This window comes from Bombus pascuorum, chromosome 5 (genome assembly GCF_905332965.1).
Source record: "Bombus pascuorum chromosome 5, iyBomPasc1.1, whole genome shotgun sequence".
NCBI classification, from domain to species: Eukaryota; Metazoa; Arthropoda; class Insecta; order Hymenoptera; family Apidae; genus Bombus; species Bombus pascuorum.
Window position 1 is genome coordinate 17,964,362 of NC_083492.1, and position 18,276 is coordinate 17,982,637.

Consider the following 18,276-nt stretch of genomic DNA (forward strand, 5'->3'; position numbering starts at 1 on the left):
ACTTTGAACTTATCGATTTTTCATTCGACTTTGTGTTTTATTCCAAATACTCGACGACCGAAAATATACAAGCCTTTTGCTGTGTAACCGTTGCTCTCCAAGTAAGGTTTTCAATGCAATAACGGATTATGGAATAAGCGATATGGTTTTTGAAACGATCGCATTACAGTTATAAAGACTTTGCTTCCTTTGACAAAAATATAACATCCTGAATAAAGTATATTCAAGAGTAGATTAAACTGCTTTTTTTTATACTAAACAATATTTTATTTGTACATGTAAATCTACTCGTGTCGATTGCTTTTTTTTTTTTTTATTATTATAACAATGCAACAATAACTTATCACTAAAATCTCTGACAAAAATTATATTCTCGAAATTATAAGTAATAATTAAATTTAACCTCCGAGTTTATAGTTTTAGTTACATTGATATTTTTAGAATTCCTAAATAATAATTATATCGAAAGCATAAAAATAATACTTTTTCTGTTAAATAAGTTTTTCTAGTAGGGACATTTGTGAGATTAATACTGAAAATCATTCTTTCATTATATACATATGTATATATATATATATATTATGATGTTATATTTACATAATACATTTACCAAGGTAAAAGCCACTAAAGATAGACTAATGCAGTACTGGCATATATATGACTCTATTTGTCAGGAATGACTTCCAAACCCTGAAAAGAGACAAAAATTATGTCAAATATTGTATATTTTTATATACTAATCAAATTTTAACTAATCAATCTGATATCGTATGGTGATACAAGAAATAACAAGTTATTAAACAGTTATAATACCATATACATACATTAAACTTCCAAACTTTTTTACCACCAAATTCGTAGTCTCTAACATATCCCATTTGCTCAAATAAATTGTTATCGTACAATCTTCCATTTGGCTGTAATAACAAAATATAAAGAAATTAGCTCATAAAAACCTACTTAGATTTATTTTAAATATTGATTGAAACAACTACAAAGCATTTGTACAATAAATAACACATTTATAAAATTGGCTATTACACAATAATTAACAGTTATGTTTTGAAGCACTTAAATTTTTACTCCAGAAAAGAAAGATAAAACGGAGTCATACAAATTGTCACTTCGTTGCAATATTAAATAATCTTACTTATCAAATGGTTATTATATTGAGGTTATGTTACTTACGTTTCCGGTAAAATACTTAAATATATATGGTACAACGTAAGCAGGTGCTGTTGTGAGTACTCCTATTATACCTAAGGGTATCATAGCATTATACCACATTTTTAGCAAATATTTAAATCTATATTATACATCAAAATTTACAGTTACGTCACGGTCTACTCGATCAATGTAATGTCCGTTCAAGAGCACGGGGATACGGAATCATCTAGATTTGATTCTCTTCGCTACTATACGTTTCTTCTCACACGTCCGTATTATTTTTTTTTATTGTTAACTTAGACATCAACTAAAACTTTCGAAACTAAGAAGATATATAAAATATAAAAGTTGTTTAACTTATTATTAGAGCAATTTTATTATTATAATAGATTTTGAGTTCTAAGAAATCTGATTTGGTAATAAATATTAAATAAACTATCTTTACCTTTTTTACAATATTGCATTAAACTTAATTTATTAAATATTGATTGCATGTTTTAAAATACTTCAAATGTGCTAAACGCGAGTTTTATATGTATTTTTATTGCTATATGTAGATAAAATCAATTATTTAGTTCGAAATTTGAAAAATAAAGTACAAAATGAATATAATTTCTAACATCAACTTGATATCAGACTAAAAATTATAATAATAAATTACAATGAACAATTTGCGCTAACCAAATAATAATGTATAATTATTGAAATAGGGTAAGTAAATACAACACGAACACGACCGTTCGAAGCGAATAAAAGGTTAAACGTTCAAAAGCTTTTAACATTTCTTTATAGTATTGAATTTATCTTCCGTATTTATTAATGTGGCTTTTAATTAATAATACACAACAAGAATCTGATTTATTTTATTCAAATTCATTTAGAATGATGTAAAAGCAACAGCAGTAATGCCGGTAGAAAGTTTTAAAAAATGTAATTAAACACGTGGTATGTATGATACAACTTGAAAATTTATATTTTGTTGTTAGATTTATTATTCAAAACATACATCATTCATATGAGATTTATATTATTGTTTCTTAACATTATTATAAATTAGTTTAAATAAATTTTGGGCAATTTGTCCTTCCTTTTCCTTAACGTCATGATATGTTATCATAAAGTTTACGACGTAATTTGATAAAAAGATACATATATCTTTAGATTTCACAAATTTCTTTTCACCCGCTTTCAATTAATTTGCATTTTTTCATAACACGATCACGTTTTCGATGGTATTTAATTACTTAGTGCATCAAAATGGTAAGCATCATGGCAAACAATTATGTTTATAAAAAAAGAGAAAAGGAAAAGAAAGATTAAATGTTTTAGATATTTTATTACAATGACGAAGTAGTTCTTAATGAACTGTAATAAGCTAATTTAATAATTTAAAAGTAAACATAATTTTATATATATATATAAATCTTTTTTCTAGGAGAGTTTAAGGAGAAGTTTCAAACCACCAAAGATGTTGCTAAGACTGTATTCTCTCGTTATTTTAATATTAGATCTTGTGACACTTTTATTTGGAATATTTTTTGCTATCTTAATCGCATTATATAGAATATTTAGACCTCCTCCTTTAAAAAATCTCTATGGAGAAGTCGCAATGGTAATAAAATTCTATATCCTTGTTTATGAAGAGTTATTAGGTATCAAACATTTACATTTTAGGTTGTATTTTAGGTCGTCGGAGCTGGTCGAGGCATAGGTAGGGAATTAGCAATTCATTTGTGTCAACTTGGTGTTAATGTTGCATGTGTTGACATTAACAGTGAAAATTGTGATACTACTGTACACTTAGCGTCTAAATCAGTAGGAGTTGCTAAAATGTATATTTGTAATATAACAGATAAGGATGAAGTAAGTATAAGATTTATAAAATATATATTTATATTATATAATAAGTATTATACATTGATTTAATTGTAAATAAAATATAATAGGTAGCTCGTATAGTGAATATTATTAAATCAGAGTTAGGTGAAGTTACAATGCTTTTCCATTGCTGCAGTATACCAAGTCCTAGAGCAGTACTTCAAGATCCACCTGAAATAAGGCATACAATTGACTTGACGATTCTAAGTCATTTTTGGGTAAATATCTTTAGAATGATACATAGTTTATTGCAGTAGTTGTAAATTTTCGCATCACATTTTTGTTTTTAGTTATTGGATACAGTTTTACCATGCATGGAACGGGCTGGAAAAGGGCACATAGTGGTTCTATCATCTGTGGCTGGCCTTTCTGGTACTGCCACAGGAGGAAACAGAGTTTCTTTGTCCACTGCACAATTTGCAGTTCAAGGATTAGCTGAATCATTACATACTGAATTAAGACATTTGAATAGTAACATAATAATTACTTTAGTTCATGTTTATCCATTTATTGTAGGCGCAGAAGTAGCAAAAGATATTCGTTTTAGGTAAGCAATCAAATGATGATATTTGATTTTATCGAAAATTTATTTTTCACAATTCTTCCAGAATACCAAGCTACTTTGGTACAATGCCGGCCACAGACGCAGCTGAACAAATTTTAGATGGAGTTCGCCGAAATTATGCAGAATTCAGTGTGCCTGGATATTTACTTTACTTAGGTCATATTCTTAGGTAAATTGAAGATTAATATTACCAAGTCTATAAAGTTTTATTAATAATTAATATTTTATACTTGTAGAATACTTCCAAAGAAGGCATCATTTATGTTGCGCGATTTGCTAGACACTGGCGTTGATTTTGGATGATATTTAATTTTCCTAATCAAATGTAAGAATTTATTTTTATTATGTTAATAAGATTTTATAATGATAACAAAAGAACTTTAGTGTACTGAAAAACGAATATTTTATTTAATTTCGTATATGTATAATTTGATCCTTGAAGTATTTTTCACTACAGACCAATGTTTGTAGTTTGTTTTATTATTGTGCTATAAAATTTCATATATATTTTTACTTATATATATTTTTATACATTCTAACATTTATATAAAACGAAATACTCTAGTTTATTAATAAATAATCACATGAGCTGCGTATAAAATATTTTGTGACACAACTGAATTATCAATTAGCAGTTAAAATAGATTTTATACTTACGTTTTGTGTACGATACATACACACGTGATATAAGTATTAAATATTTAATAAACTGAATAAGTACTGGTAGGCACTAAGTATTTACTACACAAATACTATTCACAATGCAAAAATAACCTATATACACAGCGTCAATCTTATGACGATTTAATAGCAAAATATCTGGATGTACAGAAGACTATACTTCATTTCCTAATGTTGTACATAATACACACATATATACACTAATTTGTAACTATGTATTATCTTCCGAACGTCTTGTCTATTATTATTATGTGCATATTTCGTAAAAAAAAAAAAAAAAAAAAGAAAAAAAATATATATATATAGAGAGAGAGAGAGATAGAGAGAAAAAACACTCAGGTGTCAATAAATAAATACAAATCCGCAACTATTAATAGTAACATTGTTTGACTTTCCACGAAAATGAAAGTAACGAAAAATTCACTCAGTCTGTTTTGTAGAATCGGAAATACATTTATCATAGTTTAAATAAAAATATACCATGTACTGAAGATAATGCATATATACAGTTATATGCAAAGTTCTATTTACAAAATAGAACTAAATACGAGCTTGTCATACCTATAAAAGTAATTGAATTTTCAATGAATTTTGAGAAAGAAATATTTACGTCTCATGTTTGATTTGATAAATACGTGAATCTAACATTTCAAATTACTGGATATTTCAGATATGATTGGACATAAAAAAATAATCTATAATTTACAAGGTAAATTCATTAAAGTTGGGACAATCTGTTGATGATGATTCAAATCCCAACACTGGAATGAGTTTATGCTAATCTAGACCAGGCGGAGCTGGTTCTGAAATATCAGTTTCCATAGTATCTGGTTTTTGTTCGATCGGATAATCACCGGGTGGTGCCTGCAAGAAATTCAAGGAAGAACTATTTGGATCAGTTCATATATTTATTTTTGCTTATAATAATATAAAAATCAACTCTTTATATACAAGTAGTTTTACTCACAATATCAAATTCATCATGTATGTCGCAAGGTGATTTACCCTGAATAACATCCATTATTGATTGCGGAATGTGCGCTTTCTGAAATATCACATCATTTCCGTGTTAAATCTTTTGCATTCTTAGTAAAATATAAAACATAGAATAAGTATTACAGCATCAATAAAGTATATTGCAGGAAATATACCTGATTTTCGGCAAAGGCTTCGACATGCGCTAATAATGGTGCTCGTAAGTTACTCGCCATTTTTAACGCTTCGGCCAATTGTGCTGGAGGAAGTTGTAAAATAACCGCAAAACTTTGTGGTTGCGTACGTTCGCAACATTTTACAAAACCCTCCCATACTTTTGGTTGTTTCCAAACTTGTTTGAGAATTAATCGTTGAAGTATATTCATAACGAATCCGCTTAACCTAGGATATAATGCTAAACTTTGTATCACTGTACGCATGAGTAATGTAGGAAGAGGGGTCATCTCCATAAGATGTTGCATTACAACAGCTACAGTTTCTTGTGTATATATTTGTTTTTCCGCAAAACATAGGGACGTAGCTGTAAATTGGTATTAATAAATATAAAATTTGAATGAATAATTGAAAAAGAATCATTTTAAAACAAACGAAGAAATTTTATATGTCATACCTTTTATAACTGTTTTCAATTCTGCTTTGCTTGGATCTATATTATGCAAAGCTATTAACAATTCAGCAGGTGTGATAGGAGATGTATGAGGTACACCACTTTCATTATTATGAGTGCCTAGCAGTCTATTGAATACCTGTAAAAGGAGGATCATTGTAATATATGATACAAAATTTTATTTTAAATTTAGATAATATTATTTCATATCGTTTACCTCTTTAACAACGATAGGATTTAATTTTATGAGCTTTGGAAGAGCAGCTATAACTTCTTTCTTCGTTAAACCGTTTAAAACTGGTATTAAGAATCGAACATCTGAAACTCTGGTCTGATAAAGTTCTCGTACTCTTGCTACTAATTCTACACTTGGTGCAGCTGAAAAGAAAAGAGATGTTAAATATTGTAATAGTTTTTAAAAAACTGTATACGATTGAATGTGAAAACATATATACATTTTTCTGTAAGGATATGAATAATTCTTGTAACTAGCGTTTCAGCGCCTTTAGGGCAATTTTCAACTAATGACAATAATTGCGGACTCCCCATTCCTAAAGATCTAACAGGTCCTTCTACTAATCGAAGAACCATACGTTTTACATCTGCACCCATCGATGTATAAACTCTAGCCAATCTAGAAATCCAGTATTAATAGAAATTTGTATTTAACATATGCATTTATTAAGAAAAGAACTTACTCATGAATTAAATCTTGATGTTCACTTAACAGAGCAAGATATAATCCAAGACAAGCTCTTGTAGTTGACTCAGTCCACTGAGTTTCTACTTGCGGTCTACCTCGATCTTGTCCGAAGACGATCTCAGGTGGTGTATGTAGTCGTAAGAAACCTAAATAGAGAACTGCATACTCTTCTATGAGTTTACTTAATTCAGGACGACTATATAGTTGACAAACTAACTGTATAGCGGCTTCTCTTATCTATTTATGAACAGAAAATTAAGATACTTAATACGCACGTATATACCAAGAACTACTGCCACGGAACGGCGGGGATTCGGGGGGGATGGTGAGCGAAAGGGTTCTAAAGTGATGTACATATGATATTTGGATTACAAGATTAAATAATTACAATTTACCGTATTGTTTTCATGGCCAGTATGACATAACAATACGTTTAGGAAAACTAATTGTTTTGTTGGTCTACGAATAACCATTTCTTTTAATAATTGTAACGGCATCAGTCCTCTTGTTTCATCAGATGACACCATTTTCAAAGCCTCGACTGCATCTTCGGTAATTAATGGAGCTTCCAAGTACAGCCTTTTTAAAATTCACATGCAGCTAACATTATATATTCTGTTATTAAATGCTTTATTGATATCACTTACCTGTGTAGTAATGTGTCACGATCTTTGCCTTGAACTAAATCTATTGCAGATACTAAAGTACATAATAAAAAATTGTAAGCCTGATGCGGAGCTTCTTGGGGCTTTGTACATAATGTAGTTCGTCTTTGAAAACCCTGAAGTAATGCATATTCTTCATACAACCAACCTAAAGCTAAGTCTAAACGATTTCTCATATCGTCAGTAATATAACGTAATACTGCTTCTTTAATGTATGGATTAAACGTTGCTGCTAGAGTAGTTAAAATTTTTGATCTAAAGAGAAATAACAAGAAATATTTTGTTTCACTTTAGGATACTTTCAAATAAATAAATAATTTATAAACTGATGTACCTTATGGCTGCTACACCACCAAATACAGCTGTCTTCTCAGAAAGCAAAATTCGATTCACAGCCATCAGTAACATTCTTTCTTTAGTTTCTTTTGACAATGGTTTTGTAACTTCAGATAATTTCAAGGCTTTTAAACGAGTTCTTGCCTTCGCAAGCGATTTTTCATGTGCTTCCAGAGATGCCTTTGCTTCTTTTTCTTTTTCCCTATCTTTTTCACGTTTCCGCTCTCGTTTTGCTTCCGCTACGCTAATGGTTGGATTTTTCACTAAATCTTCCATCACAGCATCTTCATCCTTTGCATCCTTTTTTTTCTTTGTTTTAGCTTGTCTTATTTGTGTCGCTAGTAATTTAGCAATCGTTTGTCGTTGAGTATTTATATCGGTCGTTGAAGAAGGCTGATATTCTCTTTGAAAAATCGTTGTCATTGTGTCTGGGACCCACGCCTGTTAATGAAATGCGTTTGATATAAAAAAATGAAGATATTAAAAATCCCAACTAGTTTTATACAAAAATATATTCACCATGCTATCCATTACTAAATCTGTAACAATGTCTACACTTAATCTTTCAGCAATAAAACTTTCTGAAAGTTCAACCAATTCTGATACTTTTGAGCTGGGTACTAAACTAGCCACTATTTCTGATTCATCAGGTATTAAAGAAGTTTCGATTTTAACACGCTTTGCAGCGGAAGACGCTGCTGCTTCCTAAAAAATCATATATATTTCAAATGAAGAAGTGATCGTTAATATATTTAAATTAAAGCTGATTGCTTAATTATTTACTTGTTGTCGTTTCTTCATGCGTCGAATATCTTCTGGTTTTGGATAAGCTTTAAGAATTTCTTGTTCTTTTGCTCCCAATTGAGTCAGTTGTTTAGCTATTGTGGATGCAAATTCTATGCTAGCTGGGTGCTTCATCAGTCCTAATAAAGTTAATTTTAATTGTTTTTGAACGCTGGTTACTTGAGAATCAGATAATGTGGGTGGTAAATCATGTTGTAACCTTTGCAAAGCTGTAAATATCGATGTCTTTTATTTATAAGTTTAGTATGATTAAATTACGTTACTAAATATTTTATGTACCTTGTATTACACCAGGCATAAACTGAGGTCTTGTTTTAGCAATCAATGCTAAAGATCCCATGCATGTCATCAAATTAACGCTACTAACGTGTGGAGATCCATGAAATTTGATTAATAAGTCCATTACATCATTAGCTTCTTCCTCCAATTTGCGTCTGCGTGCTATTTTTAATGTTAATGGAATATCTTCTAAAGAAAAATCATCTGACTTCTTTGGTATATCTGGGTCAGGGTATGTTTGTATCAAAACAACACCTTCAAGAAATTTCACAGCTTGTGTTCTAATCCTGAATAGAGAAAACAAAGATTAGAAATTAACATTTAACAACTATATATAAATGTACAACTTAAAGACTCTTTTTACCCATCATTGTCACTGTCAATCATATTTATAATTTGAATTTTGAGAGCACTAAGTTGATTCCATGCAACTTCCATTTCTGGCGTAACTGTAATGGCGCTAGATATCCATTTCAATGCAGCTCTTAATATTCTGCCACTAGCTCTAAGAGATCTTTTAGCAACAGCTGATGATTCATCAGAAACTAGTCTTAAAAGTACTTGAACTATACGTGGAATTACCTCAGGTTGTTTTACACTGCAAATGAAGTATGATTATTTTATTAATGTGTGTTACGAAAGTAATATTACAATGCAATACATTATAAGTTCCATTAATGATCATTACCCAGCCTCTTCTATGAAACCTGTAATTGTTTTCCTAACTTCTGCATTCCTATCTAAGGAAAACTGTAATGCTTCATCCAAATATAATGGAAGTAATTGTGGCTCCTTGTTTATTAATATTTCTTGAACTTTACATAAATTTGCAACTTTTATATCTTCTCCTGGGTTTAGTGAAGCCTCATTTAACCATTCAACTATCTGTAAAATATAATCTAGATCAAAATACCGATTTTTTGTTCGTATAGTAAAGACAATTGGAATTTTATAACTAGGAATTTTTTTGATTCTTCTAATTGAAATTTCTTTCAAATAATCGTCATAATTAATTGTTTATAGTCACCGTTATAAATATATACGCATATGTATTTACTGTAAATGCTTATTTTGTATCATAAAATGTATCTGCGAAACGATAATTTGAAAGGTTAATACACTGACCAAATCGCCCGGTCCTTTTTCCGGCTCTGTTCTTCTATGTATTCGAGGATCCATTATATTTAATAATAAATCATATAACGCTAAATGCAAGCAACGATTATTAAAAAAATGAGCTGTCGGAAAATAATTGTCCCAAGTTTCGATATGTTAGTTTATATGTGTTTCTTTTGTAGATTTCCCCCCACTTAATACAAATAGTGTCTAATAATTTTAGCAAAGAATCTATATTTCTTTTTAAATAATTTTTTCGAATATTATGTTTAAATTTTAGTTAATGAACAATAAAAGCTGTCCTAATATTGAACGAAATCGTTTACGTTGCCATCTTGGCATTTTTTCTTGACCGCTAAGCGCTATAATCGTCTCATGTTAACGAAGCGGGAATTTTAAGGTTTTATTATATTCTTTATTAATTTTTCTACTAGGTACAATTGGTAATATATCTTGCGCATTAAATTTTAAGTACAATGTATTAATTTAATATATATTTTTAAAAGTGTAATTTTATATGTAAGATTAACAAAGTAAATATTGTATAATAAAGTCATTATTTCATTTCACATAAATTGTACTTTCATATATACACGTATAATAAGGAAAACTTTTAGATGGATTGTTTAAACAAAATCTTAAACATTTAACATTTTTAATTTGTCCCATAACTCGTAAAGTCCAGTATCACTTTTAGCATAAAAATAGACAGGTTTAAAAGTTATCAATATATTTGCTTACAGTATCAAAGGTCGAGTAGATTTAATCAATATATATATATATACTTCGTCTAATTTCACAAATACTAATGGAAAAATTGTTTGGATTAAACGAAAAATATAGCTTGTTAGTGGATCATAAATACTGTTTGTACGTATGTTAATCGCTCAAAGTTCTATCATCCGTCGAGTAAGAAAACGTAAAGTAACGTTGTGCATTCACACTATTAAGTGACATGATTTCAAGTTTCTATGAAAAAATTGTTGGTACGTCTTCTACAGTGGAGTCAAACCAGCAGAAAATTCTTTGCATTGGATTAACTTGTTTGGATATTGTACAAACGTGCAAACAATATCCCGCAGAAGATTCTGATCAAAGGTAAGAGATGTTTCTATACGCGATTGCGCAGTGTTATCATTCGTTCATTGCTTACGTCGATCAGCTGATATTGACAAAGATATAAACAACGTATAATTATCATTTTTAACCGATGTATATACATATGTGTATATGTACATATATATATATATAACAAAGTTATTATATATGTATATAGTTATTATATATACATATATATATATATATATACACACATATAATAACTTTGTACGATCTTTATAATAAATAAAAATATATTTTTAATACTTGTTATGCTATTGAGACTAGAATTTATTGTTCTAATGTGATTTACAGATCTGTAGAATGTCGATGGCAAAGAGGAGGTAATGCATCTAATACTTGTACAGTTCTTTCTCAATTAGGGAGCCCATGTGAATTTTTTGGTACTTTAAGTGCTGAAGAACATTTAAGTTTTTTGCAAAATGATATGCGGAGTTACAATATCGACTTTTCTCATTGTCCTATGGTAGAAAGTATAGGGTGTCCAATATCCACTGTTATGCTAAGTTTAAGCTCAGGGTCTCGTACAATTTTACATCATAATCCAAATCTGCCAGAATTAACATTGAAAAATTTTGAGCAACTACATTTAGAAGATTACAGTTGGATTCATTTTGAAGGTAGAAACTTGAATGAAGTACTATCTATGATGCAGTGTGTGGAAAATTATAATAACATGTTGAATTATAGCCAAGATAGTAATAGTAAAGAAATTGCTTCTAGTCAAACACCAATTACCGTTAGCGTAGAATTAGAAAATCCAAAACAAGAATTATTAGATTTACTACCTTATGTCGATGTAGCATTTATCTCTAAAGATTTTGCCCAAAGTAGAGGACATGATAATATGAGTGAAACATTGAAGGATATTAGCGGAGATGCTAAATCTGGGTATGAATCCATATAAAAAAATACTTTGATTTTATGGATGAAAAATTGATGTATTATGAAATTCCCTTTTATTTTTTAGGGCAACTCTTATATGTGCTTGGGCTGACAGAGGCGCTATGGCAAGAACTCCAGATAATATTACAGTACAATCTCCTGCATTTCCACCGCAGAAGGTTGTGGATACCTTAGGTGCTGGAGACACCTTTAATGCTGCTGTATTACATTATTTAAATAAAGCAAAACTGGAATTCATTAAAAAAAGAAAGTTAGAACCAAGCAAAACGAATAGTGCCTTACAGAAAGATGTAAAAATCAAACGTAATGTTAAAATGAATTATAATATTGAAAGTTTAGAATGTAGTCATACAGAATTTATTACGCAAAATGTCCTGCAAGCAGCTGTAACTTTTGCTTGTCAAGTAGCTGGTGCTAAAGTTGGTTTAAGAGGATATAATAAGTTAGATGAAATTTTTAAGGATGCATCAAAAATTTAATTTGTAAAGCATTGTATTGAATTACACTATATATAAATATTTTATAAAACAGACTGTATAATTAGTTATAATTTGTAGCATAGTTATTTTGTTTGCTTACATATTCATTAATAATTATTTTTTAGTACATATATACATATATTACATGTTTCTTATATAAATATTAAAAAACATCTTACTTACATTTTACTTATTACACGAGTTATTATTACCTTTATAATTAAATCCTTAAAAGTTACTAACGACAAATAATAAAAATTACATCTATATTTAATAATAAAGGGATTACAGATAGACAGAAAGTTTACGAGTTTGCAAGAAGTAATTGAAGATGATAATTATGATTAAAATTAGCAACAAATATTATTATGTATTGTAAAGTAGATAACCTTTTCGTACCTAACCTATTACAAGAATATTAAATATTCGTTAACATTCTTCGTTTACACCAGCATTTAGAAAGTCCTTTACGTGTTCTATGCATGTAGCTGGCATACATCTAAAATTAGGAAAAATGTTATCAAATGACGGGAAATTTGTAAAATATATATATACATTACAAATTATACGTATGTATGTATAATTACACACCTCAGAATAATATTAGCATAATACCAATATGTGGGAATAGAAATCTCTTTGGTGTTTTGCCGTTGCGCTTTAACTATTATATCAACTGCCCGTTTTGTTGAAACCAAAGACATTAGGTTTTTGAACCTAATTAGGACATGTTAGGTAAGTATTCTTTGTTATGTATATAATATAATTTAGATGACAATTATTTCTTCATATTTCGTCAACAATGTATTCATTTTATTACATGACTTGTTATGCCTCTAAGCCAATTATCAAATTTACATGTAAATATATATGAACAATATTACTCGATGATGCTATAAAATCTAATAATTATAAAATATAAAAAAATTTATAGGCAGCGTATCATTTTGTATTTCGTCCAATTATATAATAAATATTTACTAATAATTTTGTATTATCTATCACTTGAACTAACGTTATACAAAATATTTTACCTGTAATATGGGTTTTTGCAAAGTCCTGTATTGACCATATACGGATAAACTGTTGTGAATTTGATATTTGATGGCTTTTCCTTATTCATCGATCGTAACTCTTCGTACAGTGCTTCCATCAACCCTGGAAAATCATCATCGAAAGAAAGTAGTAACGTAAAATATTTAATAAAAGTAAAGTAATATAGACATCAGATTTACCTTTTACTGCAAACTTTGAAGCGCAGTAAGGAACTAAATTGGGTTGACCGAAAATACCAGCTATCGATGAAAGAGCAACGACATGACCGTAATTTCTTTGAATCATGCTAGGTAAGAAAGCTTGGAAAATCTATACAGACAAATTATTTAATTCACGAGTGCAATACCTTTTTATAAAAAAAAGTGTAAAATAAATTACCCAAAAATGTGCTAGCACATTGATATCGAATATTCGCTTAATTTGCTCGGGTGTATGATTCATGAAAGTGAAACAAGGCATTATACCAGCATTGTTAATCAGAATTGTCACATCTCCTACTTCCTCTGTTACTTTTTTAGCTATTTTAAGCACTTCTTCCCTGTTCGATACGTCGCATCTATGGATTATAAAAAATACGAATTTTATATCGGAAAATATGTTATATGATATCTACGTACTTGTAACCGTAAGCTTTTAATGCGGTTTGGTTTATTTCATTTACTGTTTCGTTGTTTCCTTCTTCATTTACGTCCAAACAGACAACGGTCGCTCCTAACGATGCATATTTTAATGCTAATTCTTTACCAATACCATGTCCAGTACCTGTAATCTGTACAAGATAATTGCTCGTCAAGTGCTATTCAAATTATTTGTATGACATTAAGCAATCGTCAATAATCGTACGATGGCGAGATAATGAAAATATAATCGATGTAAATTATAAAGCAACGAATTGTGGAAAATATTCGCCGGAAGTCGGATATTAATTAATCGGATATTAATATTTAAAATGGTTATTCGGAAAATTGCAAATATTTAGGACAATAATTAGTTTGTAAAATACCAATACAATCTCGCCGATTACGCTTTTCTCTTTGACTGGTATACATAATCTGTATATTCCTAAGACAATGTCATAAAGTATTTTCAGCACAAGCAGCAATATATCCAATAGGACTAACACAGCCTCCCGTACCTGGACCATAATCCCTTAAATAATTTCCTGTAAAAAATGCGATTATCAGATTAAGAACTGCACAGTTTAAATTTTCCAATCAAATTTTCCGTATAAAATGTTTGTCGATCGTGGTAGCGTACGAGCATGTAACACACAAGAATTTAACGTGCGAACTGAGCGCGGTTCGTGGTTATACGAGACCTATGTATACCGACGCGTATCATTTTCTCCAAGGCTAATTCGAGATCTACGAATATACGGCTAAACATTCGATAGTTTTGAATCTTAATATAGTTTTTCAGTAAGCGGAGATTAGCGACGGGAACGGCAAATTCTTCGATGAGCTGAATATGAGTGAAAAATCGAAAGAGGTATTTATAGGCCATGGATATTCGGAGAATAGTAAGAGCGGTATTCGTTTAGAAGCACGTGTTAACACTGGCATTTGGATCGACATATTTCGTATAAATTATAAATTTAATTTATTTTCTGCCTTTATTGTCTTGTTTCTGTTGTTACTTGTTTCACCGTTCCATCGCTTATTGCTTTCTGTATTTACTGCTCTCTGATTCTGGTAATGTAAGAAACTTAATAAAAATTTTATATTAAGCGAAACGAACCTGCCTTTATAGAAAAGACAGACATCGACTCACTCGCTTAAGCTATTTATATCTAGGAAGAACTAACAAAAAATTCATTACTAAATTTCAGTATTCAATTTTTTTTAATATATTCTCGTTCTAGGCTCCGTGCATACGAGCGATTTCTAAGCTCCTCGATATCGCTGCAATCGTATGTTTTCCTCTGTTGTTCTTAACTGGGAAAATAAAGAAAGATATACGATCGCGGCAATATCGCGCGGTTAGAAGTCGCTCGTCTGTAACAAAAGTATTTTAGAGCACTTTGTATTGTTATCATAGAGATGTAAAGATAGAGTACACGTGTCATATATTATCGTGTAAGTGGATACGATACGAGAGCAGGAAAGAGATTGCGTATTTTTTTGCGTCTTTTTAATCTAATGCATATGCATTTGCGCAGTAAATTTATAAGTGTAAGATTAATCAATAAGCGATATTAATATGCATGCTAGATTAAATAAGAATAGAAGACACATCTATGCAGCGTTCTTGTCCTGTTTTTATATCGCATTCGCTTATATATGTATGTATATATATGGATGCTGTAGCAAGTTTCGTTGTTCGATAGAGTTGGTTTGCCTTAGGTTTGAGAATAATTATTCGATACAAATCAATTGGAACAAGGAAATGAGTGACAATATAAAATTATAGTAATTATAGGTGTTAATAACGAGCAGAAAGATTATTATCTTGTGATAATTTTCTTCAATGTATTAACAACGAAACGATTGTTTCCTGGAAACTATGATGATCTTAACGAGCTTAATACATTAATGGAGTTAGATGCTCCTAAGACGATGGTGGTTTAAAAATAATTTCAAATAATACGAAATTTGACATATGAAATTCACAAACTTTCATTCAGAATTCAGACTAAAAATAGGGGTTTCGTTAATCGATGGAGAACAACAAACAGAATTTTTAACAACGTAATATCCTTTTGTTCTTTATAAATAAACGTAATATGCTCTTAACGAACATAGCTTCTTTCCCCCGTATTTATTTATTTCCTCATACACAGAGTTTTAATAATCTTCCTAAAGATTAAACTGATTCGTCGTAAAAATAAAAAATGATGAATAAATAAGATCTCGGTTTAACGCGATATAAAATCTCTCTGATAAGAACCAACACACGAATAGACGCGACGAAATATCGAAGAATTACTTACCAACGATAATAGCAAACAGTGTTAATATTAAAAATAAGTTAAGTAAAAAGCAAGTCAAAAGTAAAGTCCGGCTAATTGAAAGAGTGAACTTCTCACGAAGGAAACGTACGAATTCTTTTAGAAGAGCATTCAACGACGCGCTCGTGCGCTGTTCAAATATTAACTAAGCTAAACTGTCTGGGTACAGTGCTTTCCTATCAATAACATCGGGAATCTTTACATCGCTATGGACTGGCTTTCGCGATTGGCTATAGGATGATCACAAATATCGGATACAATATCAGTTGGTAGCGTGGGTAGTTGTGTGTAGAATGTCCGCTGATGCGTAATTATATTGAATTAGTTGGTCGCGTAATACGGTTACATGTTAGAATAGTATTACATGCCAGGAATAGAGCATTAAAGTAATAAAGTAAGCGCTAAATTAAGTAATTTTATATTTCCGATATACAATATAAATAATTTACGTCTTTCGTATAAGTACCTTTAAATATACATATCATTGATAAGAAAGAATATCTTGATTCCTAAGTTTATGATTGCTCAGTGGATAAAAGTTATTGGAGAAAAAAGATATAGAGGAAATGCGCATGAGATTTCTTCTTTAATTAGTTTTATTTTCATCATTTTTAGTTGTATATGTTGCAGCACTAAAGATGCTTTCTTAAGATCTTCAACATACTGATAGGCAAAGGTATCGTTCTCACGATGACCTATGCCTGATAAGTTTCACCGAAATACGACGATTCCAATGTGGAAAAAGATACGCGTTAAAAGATAATGTTCGCGATTCTTTGGTTATGGCAAGTGCTAACAATATGTCTCAAGAAAAGTCGCAAAGGCTATCTTTTGTATAATTGCATTCATTTCGTATATACATAGTTTTGAGTCTTAACTGGTTACATTGTACATGCAATAAATGTTTATATTCACTCGTAAAACAATTATTCATAAAGTGTTGTTATTCCTGTATTGTTATAAGGATTGAAAAATGAACAGTAATTGTCGATATTGTTTATTTTGCATTTGTTTTTTTGTTCACTTTTATTATACACAATATAGTTGATATGCATTATCGGTGAACTTTATTAAGATTTTAATGTTTCATTTATTACGTGTGACGCGAGTAAGGACAGAAATTATTCTACTAACAAATACGCACTTTAAATATCGACGAATCTCGCAATAAGAAAAGTGAAACATGGTAAAATATCTTCATAGAGAAATATTATCGACATAAAAATATATGTCATTATAATTTTACTATTTTTGCGAATACAGTTTAAATATTTATAAAGAGATTATGCACGTGCATATACAGTAAAGATGTACCGACTAGGGCTTTGGCGGACTAATCCATTAATCGGCTTTCAAGAAGCTGATCATTTCATTTTAAACACCGCTGCAAAATGCATCGAATTTATAATTGTTTAATATCACGAGCGCAAAGAGAAAATTTTTATCATTGTTTGTTATATTTATTTTATTATGTTGTGTTCCTTCGTTTTAAAGTTTTAAAATTTTAAAGTTTTTTATTACGATAAAATTAAAAAATAATAACCAGTTCTTAATTAATTGGTACTTACTTGATTTATTTCAATAAATACTAATTATTACTTTTTATATTTTATAATGTAATAATTATATTACATTCAAGTATGTACCTATAAGTAATTATACTGTGTCACTATATATTAAAAAATATTAAAATTATACTAATGGTAGTAAAACAAAAGATATAACTTAGAAAACACGAAGTTGGCACGCCGCTGGGGGTGGCCACCCACATGCTATATTTATTTTTATTTTATTTTTTATTACCAATGAGATATAACACTTTACCAAATGTCCTTCAGGACAAATTGTAAAAACCAAAATAAAATAAAAAAAAAAAAAAAAAAAAAAAAAATGGTAGTAAAGAAAGGACATTCTATTTTTATTTCTATGCTTTATCAAGTTATTACTACATAAAAATTGAATGTCGATCATT

General features: G+C 29.7%; 4 protein-coding genes and 1 long non-coding RNA gene across 11 annotated transcripts in view; 2 read left to right on the forward strand and 3 right to left on the reverse strand.

Moving 5' to 3' along the window:
* Nucleotides 1-571: 571 nt before the first annotated feature.
* On the reverse strand, nt 572-1,371 carry LOC132906900 (uncharacterized). The gene is made up of 3 exons (XR_009658057.1): nt 1,189-1,371; nt 825-917; nt 572-690 (listed from the first exon to the last, which is right to left on the reverse strand). It is a non-coding gene; the product is annotated as an uncharacterized LOC132906900 (long non-coding RNA).
* A 313-nt stretch (nt 1,372-1,684) lies between these two features.
* On the forward strand, nt 1,685-5,437 carry LOC132906896 (17-beta-hydroxysteroid dehydrogenase 13-like). 6 transcript variants are annotated; one of them, XM_060959509.1, is made up of 8 exons: nt 1,685-1,958; nt 2,049-2,112; nt 2,603-2,779; nt 2,854-3,030; nt 3,114-3,263; nt 3,336-3,592; nt 3,654-3,779; nt 3,847-4,332. In XM_060959509.1, exons 3-8 carry the CDS (start codon nt 2,636-2,638, stop codon nt 3,911-3,913), a joined length of 921 nt encoding a protein of 306 aa, XP_060815492.1. In that variant the 5' UTR covers nt 1,685-1,958; nt 2,049-2,112; nt 2,603-2,635; the 3' UTR covers nt 3,914-4,332. The 6 variants fall into 6 exon arrangements, with proteins under 6 accessions (XP_060815492.1, XP_060815491.1, XP_060815490.1 ...); XM_060959508.1 differs by having other exon boundaries at nt 1,685-1,878; XM_060959506.1 differs by lacking the exons at nt 1,685-1,958; nt 2,049-2,112 and adding exons at nt 2,151-2,427; nt 4,962-5,437 and having other exon boundaries at nt 3,847-3,935.
* LOC132906889 (symplekin) lies at nt 3,652-10,156 on the reverse strand. Its single transcript, XM_060959486.1, has 16 exons — nt 9,807-10,156; nt 9,370-9,566; nt 9,046-9,279; nt 8,682-8,968; nt 8,382-8,611; nt 8,118-8,303; nt 7,597-8,039; nt 7,245-7,517; nt 6,993-7,176; nt 6,593-6,834; nt 6,350-6,528; nt 6,112-6,272; nt 5,898-6,033; nt 5,443-5,807; nt 5,259-5,336; nt 3,652-5,155 (listed from the first exon to the last, which is right to left on the reverse strand). The coding sequence occupies exons 1-16, from the start codon at nt 9,858-9,860 to the stop codon at nt 5,069-5,071; spliced, it is 3,336 nt and encodes a 1,111-aa protein (XP_060815469.1). The 5' UTR covers nt 9,861-10,156; the 3' UTR covers nt 3,652-5,068.
* Nucleotides 10,157-10,585: 429 nt separating this feature from the next.
* On the forward strand, nt 10,586-12,535 carry LOC132906894 (ketohexokinase-like). The gene is made up of 3 exons (XM_060959502.1): nt 10,586-10,895; nt 11,211-11,807; nt 11,887-12,535. Exons 1-3 carry the CDS (start codon nt 10,753-10,755, stop codon nt 12,299-12,301), a joined length of 1,155 nt encoding a protein of 384 aa, XP_060815485.1. The 5' UTR covers nt 10,586-10,752; the 3' UTR covers nt 12,302-12,535.
* Nucleotides 12,536-12,545: 10 nt separating this feature from the next.
* The window catches only part of LOC132906898 (17-beta-hydroxysteroid dehydrogenase 13), a 56,983-nt gene continuing 51,252 nt past the window's right edge, over nt 12,546-18,276 (reverse strand). Inside the window, exons 2-8 of one of the 2 annotated variants that reach the window (XM_060959511.1) lie at nt 14,361-14,519; nt 13,975-14,126; nt 13,736-13,913; nt 13,537-13,666; nt 13,336-13,459; nt 12,893-13,018; nt 12,546-12,800 (exon numbers count right to left, since the gene is read on the reverse strand). In XM_060959511.1, coding sequence (XP_060815494.1) covers nt 12,731-12,800; nt 12,893-13,018; nt 13,336-13,459; nt 13,537-13,666; nt 13,736-13,913; nt 13,975-14,126; nt 14,361-14,501 — 921 coding nt within the window. In that variant the 5' untranslated portion in view covers nt 14,502-14,519 and the 3' untranslated portion in view covers nt 12,546-12,730. Of the gene's footprint in view, nt 12,801-12,892; nt 13,019-13,335; nt 13,460-13,536; nt 13,667-13,735; nt 13,914-13,974; nt 14,127-14,360; nt 14,520-18,276 lie in introns of those variants that run through there. The other variant, XM_060959512.1, reaches the window with a different exon arrangement.

Bases quoted from the DNA above. Each gene is read 5' to 3' on its own strand.
- LOC132906896 (XM_060959506.1), top strand. The intron at 2,780-2,853 runs GTAATAAAATTC...GTTGTATTTTAG, and splicing joins TCTATGGAGAAGTCGCAATG to GTCGTCGGAGCTGGTCGAGG. The intron at 3,031-3,113 runs GTAAGTATAAGA...AAAATATAATAG, and splicing joins ATATAACAGATAAGGATGAA to GTAGCTCGTATAGTGAATAT.
- LOC132906889 (XM_060959486.1), bottom strand. From the start codon at position 9,860: ATGGATCCTCGAATACATAGAAGAACAGAGCCGGAAAAAGGACCGGGC. The intron at 9,567-9,806 runs GTCAGTGTATTA...TATATTTTACAG, and splicing joins AAAAAGGACCGGGCGATTTG to ATAGTTGAATGGTTAAATGA. The intron at 6,273-6,349 runs GTATATATGTTT...TTTTCTTTTCAG, and splicing joins TCATATCCTTACAGAAAAAT to CTGCACCAAGTGTAGAATTA.
- LOC132906894 (XM_060959502.1), top strand. From the start codon at position 10,753: ATGATTTCAAGTTTCTATGAAAAAATTGTTGGTACGTCTTCTACAGTG. The intron at 10,896-11,210 runs GTAAGAGATGTT...TGTGATTTACAG, and splicing joins GCAGAAGATTCTGATCAAAG to ATCTGTAGAATGTCGATGGC. The intron at 11,808-11,886 runs GTATGAATCCAT...TTTATTTTTTAG, and splicing joins AGCGGAGATGCTAAATCTGG to GGCAACTCTTATATGTGCTT.